A 15,149-nucleotide genomic window follows, 5' to 3' on the forward strand; every position below is an offset into this window, starting at 1 on the left:
TAATTAAAAATATGTATATATAATTAAAGAAAATTTAAAATACGTATAATTTTTTAAAAATATTAAAAGAATTAAAAATACGCATTGACCCGAATAACCCGGTGGGTTAGCCCGAAACCCGAAGGGTTAGGGTTAGGGTCGAACTTTTATAACCCGAAAAAATCATAACCCGAATAGCCCGTACCCGAATTGCCCGACAACCCGAACGGGTTGGCCCGAATCCGAACGGGTTGGCCCGATTGACATCCCTACCAGCTATTGTATTCAATTCCATATATACAAAATGATGACATGAACAAGAAGGATACATTTTAATTAAGTAGCCACTGCATTGAAAATTGCATACAGTCTCCAGTGAAAATAAATTTTAGGATACACTAGAACTTCAATGTAATATCCTAGGCTATGCTGAAATACATTAGGCTATTACATATTTGGACTATTATAATCTACGTAAGAACCCAGACCACAACACATAAACAACAAATGACATACTTCAAGTTCCGATTCTGTCGACGCAAATTTTCAGCCACAATTTGGAGTGATTCAAATTCAACTTCTTTCAAATGGACTTTCTCCGTTAGAATATCTTGCATAGCACACTCACTTGCAATGCCTTTGCCATGTCACGCCTCCGGCGAGCCACGTAGGATTAGTTTTTGCCGGAAATGTACCGGGTCGGGTCGTACGGGAAATTTGCAACAACCGGTAAAGTTTATGACTTTTCATGCAACTTTTAAAGTTTACGGGAAATACCAAACTATTTGCAAAGTTGACGACTTTTGAAGCAATTTACCCTAAAACATAATCCTCTATCAAACATGATACTCTTTTACTGAAACTACAGGCAATCAAGAGTAAAAAACCACTTGCTATGATCAAATAATTACCTGTTTTTAACTTCGTTACTACGCATTGGGAGGTGAAAATTGGGAACTACAGCTGCTCTAGGTGATCTCCATTTTGGAACCGCACCTGCACCATAGCAGTGAAAACTGGCATCAGTAGTCAAATAATTTTGATAATTATAACATGAAGAACATCAATCATTCTTCAAACTGATACTGTCATATTGTGCCTATATCAATTATACTGCATTCGCCTAAAATTTTTTAAATATACAATAAAACTGCATCAACTACCACCATTTCCAAAGGATATACATACAAGAATTTTTCTACAGAAAAAATATAAGAGAATAATCATAAGATGCGTTACATTTACAAGCGGATTCCTACTACCAGAAAGATAACTCTAGAACCGCCGAAATTACAGTCTGATGTCTATAAATATCGATAGCAATTCACCTCGATGAGTAGATTTGAGAGAGAAACATCCGATCAACGACGCCATTGCACGAAAACTCGACGAATTGAGAGAGAGGACGGAGAAGAGAAGAGTGTGTGGGTATGCTAAATCACGTAATTCTTAAGTAATGAGTAAGACTTGGACGGTGAGAGCTCAGCCGCATTAGAATATCTTAAGCTCCTGAGGATGGGTTGGACAATAAGAGCGTGACACTTCCAATAGCCCCGCCACTTTTTTTTCCACATCCACTTCTTATTTATCTGCGCCCACAAAAAAAAGTGACTGTAGCAATAGTGGACACTTTTTTTAGCACTTTTCATTTTATTTTATTTTTTTTATATTTTAATTCAATTCTAATTAAAATTATCGGAATGTAAATAATAAAAAAAAAGTATTGGGACCAAATATTCATTGTATTGCGGAAACGGTAAAATTATATAACGAACATTTTAAAAAAATACAAATAAAAACTCCGCCACCGTCTACTCTGCCGGGAAGGAGGATAGTCGTCATATCCCGATTCGTCAGAGTCGGGTGATTTGTTGTTTCCACCGTGCATTTTTAGAGAGTGAAAATTTTGAGAGTGGATGAATGGATGGAGTGTGAAGTGTGGGTGAAGATGTGTGTGGAGGAGTGGAATTTATAATAAATTTTTTGAAAATAATTATAAAAAAAGTGTCCGGCCTCTGCCGGCGCGCCGATCATAGGCCGGCGCGTCCTCGGCGCCTTCTCGCCGATGGGCCTTCCGCCCCAAAAAATGCGTCAGCCTCGGGACGCGCGGCGACTGCGGTTCGGGGGCGGCCGGTGCCGCCCCTATAGTGGATGCTCTAATGGTGACTAGAGTGGGGCGGCGGCGGCGATGTGAGAAGAGGTACACTTAAAAAAATCCTTGAATAAGCGGACGCGCTATCAATTAGGTTTTTGTCGATACACGTATGGTCAGATTTAAAATTGATTTTAATAGTACTAATAAAACTCTTTCCGTCATGAATATTTGATTCCAAATGAGTTTTAAAGTATAATTAATAAAGTAAGAGAGATAGAAAAAAAAAGTTTTAGTAGAGTGTGGGTCTCATAGAGAGAAAGGAGTTTTCAGAAAAAGAAAAGAGTTCATACTTTTGAAGGGCGAAGAGAGTACTAATCCACATGGAATTGATTTTAAATTCTTAATATTGATTCTGTTTTGGGCAGTGTATTGTAAAAATTATAATAAATAAAAAAAAAATTCTTTGATCTCCAGTTTGGAAGAAGAAAATTGGGAAGTACAGCTGCATTTCATTTCCATCTTATTACTATCTCCTTCTCCTTGTTTGTTTGATTAATGCTCGCACTTCTTAATTAGTTATAGCTCCAAGTTAGACATATGAATGCAGAAAGGAAATAGTAGTAAAATATAGTCCTCAATAATAGTTCTACTATCATTTTTTAAATGCTCACAAGGAAATAGTAGTAGTAAGATGGAAATGAAATGCAGTTAGCAAAGGTGGTTCTTCTTGACCAATTATAGGTTGATTGTGTGAGTGATGCGTTATGCCCAAGAGCGAAATAAATTCCTGATTTAGTAGCACCCGATGATATGAAGACGATGTGTATGCCTGATCTGTTACCTTGTTGGATATAATCGACATTAACATCTGAATTTGATCAAGATACACACTTGGAATGCAATTCAAACTTGGGTTATGTATAATTTAGGTGGAGATGTACCAGTACTACTCATTGCTGAATTTTGTCCTCTGATTGCTACCTTCATCTGATTTAAGAAGTTGCATATCTTTAAGCAATGCTGCTTATTGTTACGTGTACGTATTGATAGAGAATCAATTACCAAAAAAATTGTTGACAATTCGTAATCTTTTAATGCTCCTCCTATATAAAGAAAAGTTCAAGGAGGATAGCCTGCCCTCTTTAGCTTGTGAATGGCATATATGAATTTTGAGATATGAGTGTGTGACGATTCATTGCTTTCTGCATGCTTAAGAATCAAGTACTAGGAAACTTGATTCCAGATTTTATTGTTACAGCAAGAGTATAACTAGGTTTGCACCACACTAGTCCCATTTGATCACTTGCTCGAATGACATATTTCTATCTAAATTAGAGGAAGACTTCTCAGATTAATGTGTGTATGTGATCATTTATTTATATTTTGACCTTTTGTGCAACGATGTGCAGCTCACTGGTGACACTGAGGTGAGCGTGGAGGAGCCTTGCCGAAGAAGAAGGGTTGTTCTTCATAGAGACCGACTCTACCAATGTGATGGAGGCATTAGAGATCTATGACAAGGTCATCCTCAATTCGGACTCGTACAAGGTGGACCTGTTGGTCAACTGAGTCAGCCTAGCCAACGAAACAGCACAACGGCATAATGCCTTGCTGCTCGAGATGAGTTTCAGAGTATTTTGCTTTTACGAAAGGATCTCTTTGTTCTTGTTTTTTTTATCATTCATAAATGAATAGAATCTTTTTGTTCTATATATCTTCTTCTTGAGTTTCCTTTTGCATTATTATAACACCTCATATTTTCCACAATATGATTTCGTAACATGGAAATGAAGTGTATTGTATGAAATAATCCTATGATAAAGTGTTACACCATAATTAAAGTTCATTTTCTTGCATTCTCTCTCTCTCTGTACGGCCTACAAGTTATCTCGATAAAATAATCCTTTTGTTATCATAATTTAGTAATATGATGAATTGTCAGTACTATTGCATGTGGAATTAGTAATATGATGAATTGTCAGTATTAATGCATGTTGGAACTTCACAACAAAAAAGGGCTTGTGTGAATCTCATTCTGTATCCCCTCATAGAAGATGGGTTACTATTATTTTTATTTCTTCTATTTTTGTTGCAATTATTCACCGGCATATATTTAAATGCTGTGTGTCACTGTTTCTAATATGGTAAAATTGCTGGTTCAAAGATAAGTTATTTACATATGGTTGAGAATTAATAAACCTATGAGTTGATTGGTAAATAAAAGTAGATTAGGAAATAAAAACTGTAGACTAGACAGAGTGGTCCCTGCGACTTATGTAACGGCTAATATATAGGCGAATATCTGGCTATAATTAAGAAACTTTTCGGATTTTTTTTAAAAGTGGGGCGAAACTTCATATTCAAGAATATGTGTACCCAGTTCAAAAATAAATAAATATATAAACAGAGAGTGACAATTAGCCGTTCAATTAAAGATCTTTTGTAGTATTTAGTTAATTACTAATAAATCTATTTGCTTTTGTAAATCTATTACTCCCTCTGTCCTACCTTAGGAGTTCCATTTAAATTCGGCACCGGTTTTAAGAAATTTAAGGAAAGTTGTGAAAAAAAAATATTAGAATGTGAGTCCTACTTTTATATATTAGTTTTATAATAAAATATGAGTGAGAAAAAAGTTAATGGAATGTGAGGCCTATTACCATTATGGTATATTTCAACTAGGACTACTAAAGTGGGACATTAAAAAATGGTAAATCGGGACCCCTAAAATGGGACGAAGGAAGTATTAATTAGATCATATTGTAATAGTTTCATTCTATCCATTTGATTTGACGTTTTTATACTACTATATTTTTTTTGAGAGAACATCTTTTTAGGTCCACAAACTTTGTCAAAGTATCATTTTAGGTCCATGAACTTTGAAAATATCATTTTAGGTCCATTAACTACACGTTCATATCATTTGAGGTATTTTAAACTTTTTACGGACGAAATGCCCTTCGAGCATTCGCAGCGGTCGGACACGGCGTCCATCCGTGCCAGCAGCGCGGCGGAACGCTGCTCGCCGCTGCGCTCTTGCCACTGGCACGACACTGCTCTTAGCTAAGAGTACGCCCGTTCCAGCGAGCAGCTGACGTGACGGCTCCTGATTGGCCAACGGCAATGCCGTTGGTAAATTCAATTTTTTTAAAAAAAATCAGATTTTAATAAAAAAAATCCGATTTTAAATAAAAAAAATTATTTTTCCACTTCCAAAAAAATTATATCCGTTTTCTCCCCACTTTTAATTTATTTTTTAATTTTTTCCCCAAAAATACACATTTTCATCTATAAATACCTTCACTTCCACCCAAAAGATTTCACATCACACTACACAATTCTTATCTAAATTCTCTCATTTCCATTCTTACAATTCTCAATCTTTCTTTCACTCTTACAACAAAAAAATGTCCGGTTCCGGCGATCAGCCCTCCGGCTCCCACGGTTGGAACCCTGAATGGTTCGATTCACAACCATTTCATAGTCCGAAAATGAAATTTTCGGCCCTTGCTCAAACCCAAAGTTCGCAAGCTCCGGGTGGCTACCGGCCTTACCCGGTCGACGACCAAGATGCCCCCGATGGGCAATATGCCCGTACCTAGAGCGGGAGGGAGCGGCGGCTCTCAAACTCCTCATCTTCCTACTCGTGGTGTCCACACCCCGTACACTCCGGGGGAGATGGAGCAATTATTCAAAGCATTTTGTCTATCTCCAAAGATCCGGTGATTGACACGAACCAATCCAGGGACCATTTTTGGTGGCGCATCTGTCGCCGGTACAATGAAAACCGGCCGGCTGGAACAATCGAGCGCAACGAGAGTATGGTGTGCAATGCCATATACAGAGCCAACGAAGAAATCTAAAAGTTCCATGGGTATTACCTCCAGGAAGAGCGGTCGGCGGGGAGCGGAAGAAGCGAGGTCGACATCATTAGTGCCGCGTTGGCGACCTACCAATCCCAACACTACAAACCGTTCAAGTACCTCAATGTTTGGCAGGAGGTGCGTGTGCATTCGAAGTATAGGGGAGGCGTATCATCCTCCTGTAGCTCCTCCGGAAAATGGTCGAGGTCGGTATCCCTATCCGACGCCGGCTCCGATAAGGTGTCCACCGAGCTCGCCGGAGCTAACTTGGGTAGCCCCGACGCCGGCCCGAATAGTTCCCAACCCCGGCCGCAAGGAAGGAGGAAGTCGACGACTAACGGACGTCTCGCCGCGACTCCATCCGCCCTCGATCCCGCTCCCTTTGTGCCATCTCAACCCCCCACCAACTCGTTGTGGGGGGTTTTGGCCCAACTCAATTTGGCCGATAGGTCAACTATGACCCTCGAGCAACTTCGATCGCATGTGGCAATGATACGGGGTCTCCAAAGAACATTGGGGGTAGAGCCGGATGAATAGTCTTCCACGGGGTATTTTTAGCCTTTAATTATGTAATTTTTATTTTTTAGGAGTTTAATTATGTAATTTTTATTTTTTAGGTGTTTAATTATATAATTTTTTATTTTTAGGATTTTAATTATGTAATTCTTAATTTTTAAAATTTTAATTATGTAATTTTTAAATTTTTTTAATTTGTAATATTATTCCGGGTATTTTTAATGCATTTTAATTTTGTGGAAATATTTTTATTTAAATTTAATAATAGAATGGTGGGACCCTTGAGCTTGTCCTTGCGGAAGAGCACGGAGTAAAAAAGTAATAAAAGTGGGTGGGGTCCGGGCCCACATCCGTGCTCGTTGGCAAGAGCACGGATGTGGATGCTCTTAAGGCCTTTTAAAGGGCAATTTGAACAATTCTTTCGCCACTCATCTTGCGCCAAACACCTAGAGTTCAACAATTTTTTTTACTACTATTTAATTCAATTACTATCCAAATTGAATTTAAATATAATTAAAATTTACCGCAAAAAATAGTACTATGTGTTAATTTTTCAATTATTAGATGACCAATTAGATATGGATAGTGAATTGAGACTTGATACTTTATTTTATTTTTTTAATCTAAACTGCATTTTATGAACTTACTATAGGTGATTTGTGAATTATATTTAGTTTATTTATCTTAAAATTAGACAGCTATTAATTTGGATGGTCATTCGGAGTATTATTTATATAAATTTCAGAATGGAGATCAATTACAATCCAAATTGAATTTAATTATAAAAATTTGTCGTTAAAAATTGTTGGACTATAGGCTTCTAGCGCAAGATGAGTGGAGAAAGAATTGTTCAAATTGCCCTTTGTAGACTTTAAGGGCATTTTCGTCTAGAAAAAGTTTAAAATATCTCAAATGATATTAACTTGTAATTGACGGACCTAAAATGATATTTTCAAAGTTCACGGACCTAATGATAATTTGGCAAAGTTCGTGGAAAAAATAAATGTTCCCTCTATTTTTTATTAAAAGAAATTAAAAAAACAAAAAGATAAAGATTGTAGTGTTGGAATTGCTTTTGAAAAATAATATTAATAAAATTAAAAAAACAAAAAGATAAAGATTGTAGTGTTGGAATTGCTTTTGGAAAATAATAAAATAAAAATATGCCCTCCACCACCACAAATATAAACACAAGCTTCTACTCTCTCTCTCTCTCTCTCATCACCTTTTTTCACCTCTGCGATTGAGATCCAGTAATGGCGTCGTCGCCTCCACCACCCCTCCTAATCCTCGCCGTCCTCTTCGCAGCCTCCCTAATCCCACCCTCCCAATCACAGGCCGCCACGTGTACCAAACAGTCCTTCAACAACAACAAGCGCTACACCTTCTGCAACGACCTCCCCTCCCTCAACTCCTACCTCCACTGGGACTTCGACGAGCCCCAATCCACCCTCTCCATCGCCTTCATTGCCTCTCCTTCCAATCCCGACGGCTGGGTCTCCTGGGCCCTCAACCCCACCTCCTCCGGCATGGCCGGCTCCCAGGCCCTTCTCGCCTTCAAGCAGCCCGACGGCAAGATGGCCGTCAAAACCTACAACATCACCTCCTACGCCCCCCTCAAGGACGACTCCAAGGTCTGGTTCGACGTCAAGGACTCCTCTGCTGAATCCTCCGCCGGCGCGATCACCCTCTTCGCCACCCTCGTGCTGCCGGAGAAGGGGAAGACGGTGCTCAACCACGTCTGGCAGGTGGGGCCCTCCGTCACCGCCGGAGTTCCCGACAGGCACAACTTTCAGCCCGCCAATTTGAACTCTAAAGGCAGCCTTGATTTGCTCAAAGGCCAGACCACCGCTTCCACCGCCGGCAATTCCAAATTGAAGAAGAGGAATGTGAGTTTCTACTTTCTGATTATCGGATTTTCTGTTTGTGATTTCCTTTCTCGATTTTATGAGTTCTACATCATGATTTACCAGAAATAGATATACAACTATAGAAGTAGTTATTATATGTTTGATTTGGAATTTCGTTACTTTGGGGTGATGGAATTGAAAAAATTAGGTTAAATAATTTGGGGGAAATGTTGGAGATGAAGAGGACTAACTTGTGTATAACAATGGAATCAGATTCATGGAGTTCTGAATGTGGTGAGCTGGGGGATTATGTTCCCTACTGGGATCATCATTGCTCGATACATGAAGGTGTTTCCATCGGCAGATCCCGCGTGGTTTTACCTGCACGTCTCGTGCCAGGTCTCTGCCTACGCCATTGGAGTTGCTGGTTGGGGAACTGGCCTTAAACTCGGGAGCGAGTCCAAGTCCATTACTTATTCAGTTCATCGCAACATTGGGATCACACTCTTCGTCTTTGCCACTCTGCAGGTAGTTTTTTTCATGCCAGATTGTGCGATTCTCATCTTCTTAAATGGTGCAGATTTTTGTTGTTATCTGTGTTTTTTCGATTTAGGGATGCATAGTTTATCAAGAATGAGTCTGTGGCTAGCCTTGATTTGCGATTGATGTGTGCGTTTGAACTGTATCTTTCGTGCTGATGGGCTGAGCTTTGCGTGTATGTGGTGTTTGCTCGTTCGGCCTTATGTAGGTATTTGCATTGCTTTTGAGGCCCAAGAAGGACCATAAATTTCGCATCTACTGGAATGTCTACCATCACGGAGTAGGATATTCAGTTGCTGTTCTTGGCATCATCAACGTGTTCAAAGGTCTCGACATATTGCAGCCTGACACCAAGTGGAAGCGTGCATACATTATTGTGATCGCGCTTCTTGGAGGCATTGCCTTGTTGCTGGAGGCCTTCACTTGGGTCGTCGTGTTAAAGAGGAAAAAGGCCGACAATTCCACCAAACCGTATGAAGGCTACAATAACGGACACAGTAGGCAAGAACCTCTAGCCCCATGATTATTTTGTGCCATTTTGTTCCCTATCTTTACCTAGTTTGATCATATGTCTATTTTTCTCCCTCTTAGATTCACTTGCTTGGTTGAGTTTGTGCCATTTTCTCATGTAAAATAGTTTATGTAGTTAGTCTGGCATACAACCTATAGATACAGGCTGGAAAAAACCATTATTTTTGCTATTTTCTTTTGACTCCTCCCCTGTTTTATACAGTATTATTACAAGTATCTAAGTTGTTTTTGTTGCATCTAAAACATGTGATCCCTCAATTAGAATAATGCTTCATTGATCATCAAAAATGGCACATGATTCTTACTTGCAAGACTTGCACATGGGATGCCTTGATCTAGGACTCATCTCCTTCAATTCTTTTATATCGAGCCTTCAAATCTCATGTTTTATTTCATCACTACATACAAACTAAATTCATAGAACCTATTATAAATTGGTTGAACATGGAAACCTTCGTTCATTTTGAGTACTTGTTTTGAAAAAATGATAATAAATAGTAAAAATGAGGATAGAGTAAAGTAAATGAAATAATAATATAGAGAAGACTTTTATGTACATTATTATCTATTTTACTTTATTCTCTTCATTATCAATTTTTCAAAACGAGTGGTCAAAATGACTGCATTGAGACAGATAGTACGACACGTAAGTGTGTGTCGCCTCGTTGGATGTGTTGTTATCTAATTGGTTTAACTTCTAATGTCAAAAGTTTACTTGTATGGGCATAAAGTTAAAAGAGTGTGATTTGAGGTGTTTGGTCCCTCCCATACATATTACTATCATTATTATCATCTCTTTTCTTTGCTCAGCACTAACTGCTTTCACTTTCACTATGCTCACGCCTTTCTTGTTCACATTTCGATTCTTCATCTTGCCTTTCTTGTTCACATATTGATTATTCCATCTTTTCTTTTTTCGAGTTCAAATTTAAAGAGACAGTTACATGTATTTTCAAACATTTTAAACACACAGAAACTATTTTTATGTTGTCTGAACTCAAAGTAAGTCCCATGTTGTATTACAAGCCACAAAATTGCACAACCTTAGTAGAATTTATTCGATTGAGATTTTGAAAATAATCCTGTGTTCACCACGAATATAGTAGTGCTATATCAGTTGTCATATACATATTGAATCCGGTACTATCGAAATTAATACCTAAATGGGAATGGGAGTCATAGTCATACTATTATTTTGAAATTGCACTTACAAATATAATTTCGTAAATTTATCGTCAGCTATTACTCAATTCTACTTGGCATAACCATAATATTTCATAAATATAATGATATGGCAATCAATTAATTGGCAACATAATATTTTCATTTTTATGTGGGAAAAATAATTTGTTTCCCACTCAATTATTACAATATTTATATAAAATCCTCAGTTAATTAATACTACCTCCGCCCCACATTTAGTGTGGGCGCAAGTTTTAAGACATATAAAGAAGTGAGTTGAATAAGTTAGTGGATTATGAGTCTCACTTATATATATTAGTTTTATAATAAAATGTGAGTAGAATTGGTTGGTGGAATGTGAGGTCTATTTACCATTTATGGTAAAAGTGAAATGTGACTCTTATTGTGGGACGGACTGAAATGAGAAAATGTGACACTTATTATGGGACGAATGTAATAAGTCATTGTAAATAAAATTATATAATAGCTAAAACGGTTAACTTATCAAGTTAGAATTGTTTTAAATATAACTATTCCGACGAATTTCCAAGGATTAGGAACTAGTAGTAGTTAATAATAAAAGAAAATATTAAGTAGTAGTACTATCTTTTTAGAGAAGAAATCCAAAAGGCGAGGTTGAGAATCCAGTAAAACTTAAATCAAGATTTAGTCAGAATATTATACTCCTAACATAAACGTGCCCTCTCTTTAAGTTGATTGGGTTGGTGTCTTGTGTTACTTTATAATTTAAACATTTCAACAAAGAAAAAGGGGCTCTTTAGAAAAAGAAGAATAAATGAATATCACGCCATGTCTTTAGTTTTATTTTAAGATATAGTATGTTTTTTTTCTTCTATTTTATGAAATTCTAAAAGTTATGTATATGAATACGGTTTATTCGGCTTACACAAACAAGTGAGTCTAATATTTTATTTTAAATAAAATTAAATAAACTATTTTGGTGGGACTGGTGGAATTCATACTTCAAAGTTGAAACGGTCGACGCCTAGGATTTGAATTCATTTTTTTTCTTACTTACCCACCTTTATCTTGGATGCAATAAAGATGATTTATTCTATTTAATGACTGTAACACCATGTGATTCCAATAAATTAAACTAGAAATTTATTGAAGAATCTCAAACATATTTCCCTCTCATCTTTGGCCGTTGATTAATATATTTAGGAGACAAAGACTCTAATTAAAGTCCACGTCGACATAATATGATATTGATGGATTTTGATGTAATCATGATGCAGCCGTGACAAAATTTTTATAATATGATATAATTTCCTTTTTCTACTTTGAAATATTCATAATTATGTTTTAGACATCATTACATCATCACACCATATCATTTTGCACCCCACTACCAAATTAAATTTATATGATATCAACCTTTTGAAAAAGTGTTGGAGATAGACGTGAATATACATACATACCTTATGATTTACTTAGATGATTTGTTTGAATTTAATGAAATAAGTTGGTGATTAATCCGTTATTTAGGGGCTAAGTTATAAAATCAGAAGGAAGACGTGTTTTAAGCGGATTTCAAGTGGAAGTAAGTCAAATTAAACATATTTTCAACAGCTTTGAATTCCAGGTCATGTGAACCTTAATCTGTGGCAGTTGACTCGCTACAACTTACGAAAATCTATGCAAATTTCACCTAGTCAAAAAAATTAGAAATAACATTTTTTTCATTTTACAATTTAGATCTAAAAAATGATAGTACCTTGTAGACAAAAATCCGATCATCAAATTAATTACTCCATATGTAATGTACATATCAGTACACTAAAATCCAAACCAATTTTTCAGAACATATGAATCTGATCGTTGTGCTATTAATCGAATCCTATTGTATTATGAGACTTATTATGTTATAAATAAAATATACTATAATATTTGTATTAATATAAGATTTGCATTAAAATTTTCAAATTGATATGACTTATGTGTGTAAAAACATTATGGAGGAGTTCAAATTCCATTTCTCCTCCAAATTTAGAAGGCGAAATTTAATTTCATTTAATGGAGATGAAAACTAGATCATTTACTAATACTATATTAGCATATTTGATGGAGATGAAACTGCCTTATATCTTGGCGAAATTCAGCCACGGTTGGCAAAAATTTAACCAACTACTCTTGGGAAAGTCGAACGATGTTCATGACTATTAAGAATACAATTATAAGATAATTGAAGATATTACTATATTTATAGAAAAAGTGTTGTGATTTATACAAAGTCGGTTACAAATTAAATCAAAGAAATTTTAAATTTTGAATCGATCTCATGAAATCATAAGGTCGGCCATAGTCATTTTGCATGTGTTATATGTTTGCATATCATTACGACATAAAAACAAAAGAAATAAATTAGTAATAAACTAAACTGTGAAATTTAAAGTGTAAGGAGCGCCCCATTCTATATATTGTCTGGAGTATTAATTATCAATCAATTTATGCTCCTGATTATATTAATCATTTTCTTTTGTCGCTTTTTATTTATTTATTTATTTATTTATTTATTATTATTATTATTATTATTATTATTATTATTATCGTTAGAGGAATAAAAAGAATTTTCGTATGTGGGATTCGATTGACGGCAACGGAATTATTTTTAGTAGGAGTCATCTTTTTAAAATAGTAACTCGTCCGTTTATATGGATTAAAAGACTTTTGTTGCAAGTCTTTTGTCTACTTTTTCTAGTAAAAGCAATATAGATTAGATTATAGCATATGGAATGGGGCACGACGACGTGGAATTTAATTCCTAGAGTTGTGGGCTTCTAACATATTTTGTTGGACAATTAGGAATATGAGAAATCATGAAAGCACTAATCATGGAGAAATTGTAAATCCAGTGGAGTAACAAATACAATCATTTTCGTCTACTTTATACTAAGTGGCCCGAATTCCCACTACTTCTCATCATTTTCTTATATAGTTTAAGACCTTAAGTTGAATGCTTATATTATTGATTCAGTTCATACTTCATAACATCACATTCCAAGAAACATTTACCGACCCATTTGTTAAAGACGGCTTTTAACGACTTTATGTCGAGAACACATTTTTTATGTTATTAATAGGCACCTACAATTTTTCATCTTCTAGATATAAGTATTACTAGTAATTTATTTTATTTGATAGATTTATAAGATACATTTATGTTTCGGTATAAAACCTTTTGTTTTTTAAATGTGATTGCTCTATTTGTAGTAAAGATCCAAAAAGTGTTTATTCAACATATGTGTTTGTATTTGTTTATTTCAAACTTATTCAATTTTATATTTATAGTTTTTTTCAATAATTTAACACTACTCAGTATAGTACTCCTTAAATGTTTCATATTTGATCGTTTCGAGTTTTAAGAAATTGTTTGACGTGAATGGAAAAAGTTAGCGGAATGTGGACCTCACTTTTATATAGTTTTATAAGAATTGTGAGTAGAATGTGAGAGTCATTTACTAAAAGTAATAAAAGTAAAATGATACATTTATTGGGACCGTCCAAATAAGAAAATATGAGACATTTAATAGGGACGGGGGAGTATTATTTAATTTTTTTAAATTGTTACTGCACTCAATGTAATGACATTTTTCTTATTTTAAACTAATTAAATGACAATATGAAGATAGTATGATGAAAATAAATTGGATCTTGCATCACACTAGGATTAACACTAGTCAGTAACATCAGCGAGTTTCTATCTCTTTTTATATCGATGAACATAATTTCTTTCATAAAATAGAATAAACCATTAAGTAGAAGGCTAATTACTTCAGCGAGTTATTTAAAATAAATAAATAAATAATGATGGAATGGTCCATATACCGTGCACATAAAATTCAAATTAAATTGTTTTTCTTCTTTTTGATTAATTCCTCTCCTTTTCCCAGTATAGTGATTAATAGTATTGTTAAGTTGAGTACGTTTTTGCTTTATTCAATTCGAAACATTTTGAGAATTTCATAGAATATAAATGAGATTAAATGATTAAACTCTATACCTAGTAGGGAAAGAAATTCATTTTAAACCCGAAAGCTATATAGGCGCTATTCAAATAATCTTATCCAACATTAGCTAATACCTAATTATTGAGTGTCATGCAGCTAGCTAATTGAACGGTAGAAAATGGGAAACACGAAGCATCATCTTGTAATCTTGTTTGTAGTAGTAATACGTTATTAAGATGCCAAACTATGTTAAAAAGGTAATTGACGTTTTCCCTAACAAAAAGACGAAGAAAAGATGGTTATTTTTGCATGAGGCAAACCTAAAAGCAGGCACAATCAACTTTACTCAATAGTATTAGTTATTCGAAAACTTAAGCCTTAAATATTCAAAATTACTACTCCTAAATAGTCATTTTTCTTCAATGTTAGTAGTAAAATTAGTTATCCACGATTCCAGCTGGAAATAAATATACACCGCAATAATGATATCAACAAATCTGCAATATGATATACACACACACAAACACACAAAAATGAACTTTAATTTTTTTAAATACAGTCGCCTACAAAACTTTAAAATCAAATGAGGAAAAGGATACATTACTGTATTATTTAATTTATG

At 35.3% G+C, this 15,149-nt stretch overlaps 1 protein-coding gene and 2 long non-coding RNA genes across 3 annotated transcripts; 2 read left to right on the forward strand and 1 right to left on the reverse strand.

The window, feature by feature from the left end:
• Positions 1-719: 719 nt before the first annotated feature.
• Positions 720-1,408, reverse strand: LOC121804445. Its single transcript, XR_006051147.1, has 3 exons — positions 1,308-1,408; positions 891-975; positions 720-797 (listed from the first exon to the last, which is right to left on the reverse strand). It is a non-coding gene; the product is annotated as an uncharacterized LOC121804445 (long non-coding RNA).
• A 1,825-nt stretch (positions 1,409-3,233) lies between these two features.
• LOC121805151 lies at positions 3,234-3,920 on the forward strand. The gene is made up of 2 exons (XR_006051299.1): positions 3,234-3,347; positions 3,484-3,920. It is a non-coding gene; the product is annotated as an uncharacterized LOC121805151 (long non-coding RNA).
• Positions 3,921-7,642: 3,722 nt separating this feature from the next.
• Positions 7,643-9,617, forward strand: LOC121796324 (cytochrome b561 and DOMON domain-containing protein At3g25290-like). The gene is made up of 3 exons (XM_042195169.1): positions 7,643-8,342; positions 8,577-8,831; positions 9,052-9,617. Exons 1-3 carry the CDS (start codon positions 7,710-7,712, stop codon positions 9,364-9,366), a joined length of 1,203 nt encoding a protein of 400 aa, XP_042051103.1. The 5' UTR covers positions 7,643-7,709; the 3' UTR covers positions 9,367-9,617.
• The last annotated feature ends 5,532 nt before the right edge of the window (positions 9,618-15,149 follow it).

This window comes from Salvia splendens, chromosome 1 (genome assembly GCF_004379255.2).
Source record: "Salvia splendens isolate huo1 chromosome 1, SspV2, whole genome shotgun sequence".
Classification (NCBI taxonomy): Eukaryota; Viridiplantae; Streptophyta; class Magnoliopsida; order Lamiales; family Lamiaceae; genus Salvia; species Salvia splendens.

Coding starts and splice junctions, on each gene's coding strand:
- LOC121796324 (XM_042195169.1), top strand. CDS start 7,710: ATGGCGTCGTCGCCTCCACCACCCCTCCTAATCCTCGCCGTCCTCTTC. Junction 8,343..8,576: donor CCAAATTGAAGAAGAGGAAT/GTGAGTTTCTAC, acceptor CAATGGAATCAG/ATTCATGGAGTTCTGAATGT. Junction 8,832..9,051: donor TCGTCTTTGCCACTCTGCAG/GTAGTTTTTTTC, acceptor GGCCTTATGTAG/GTATTTGCATTGCTTTTGAG.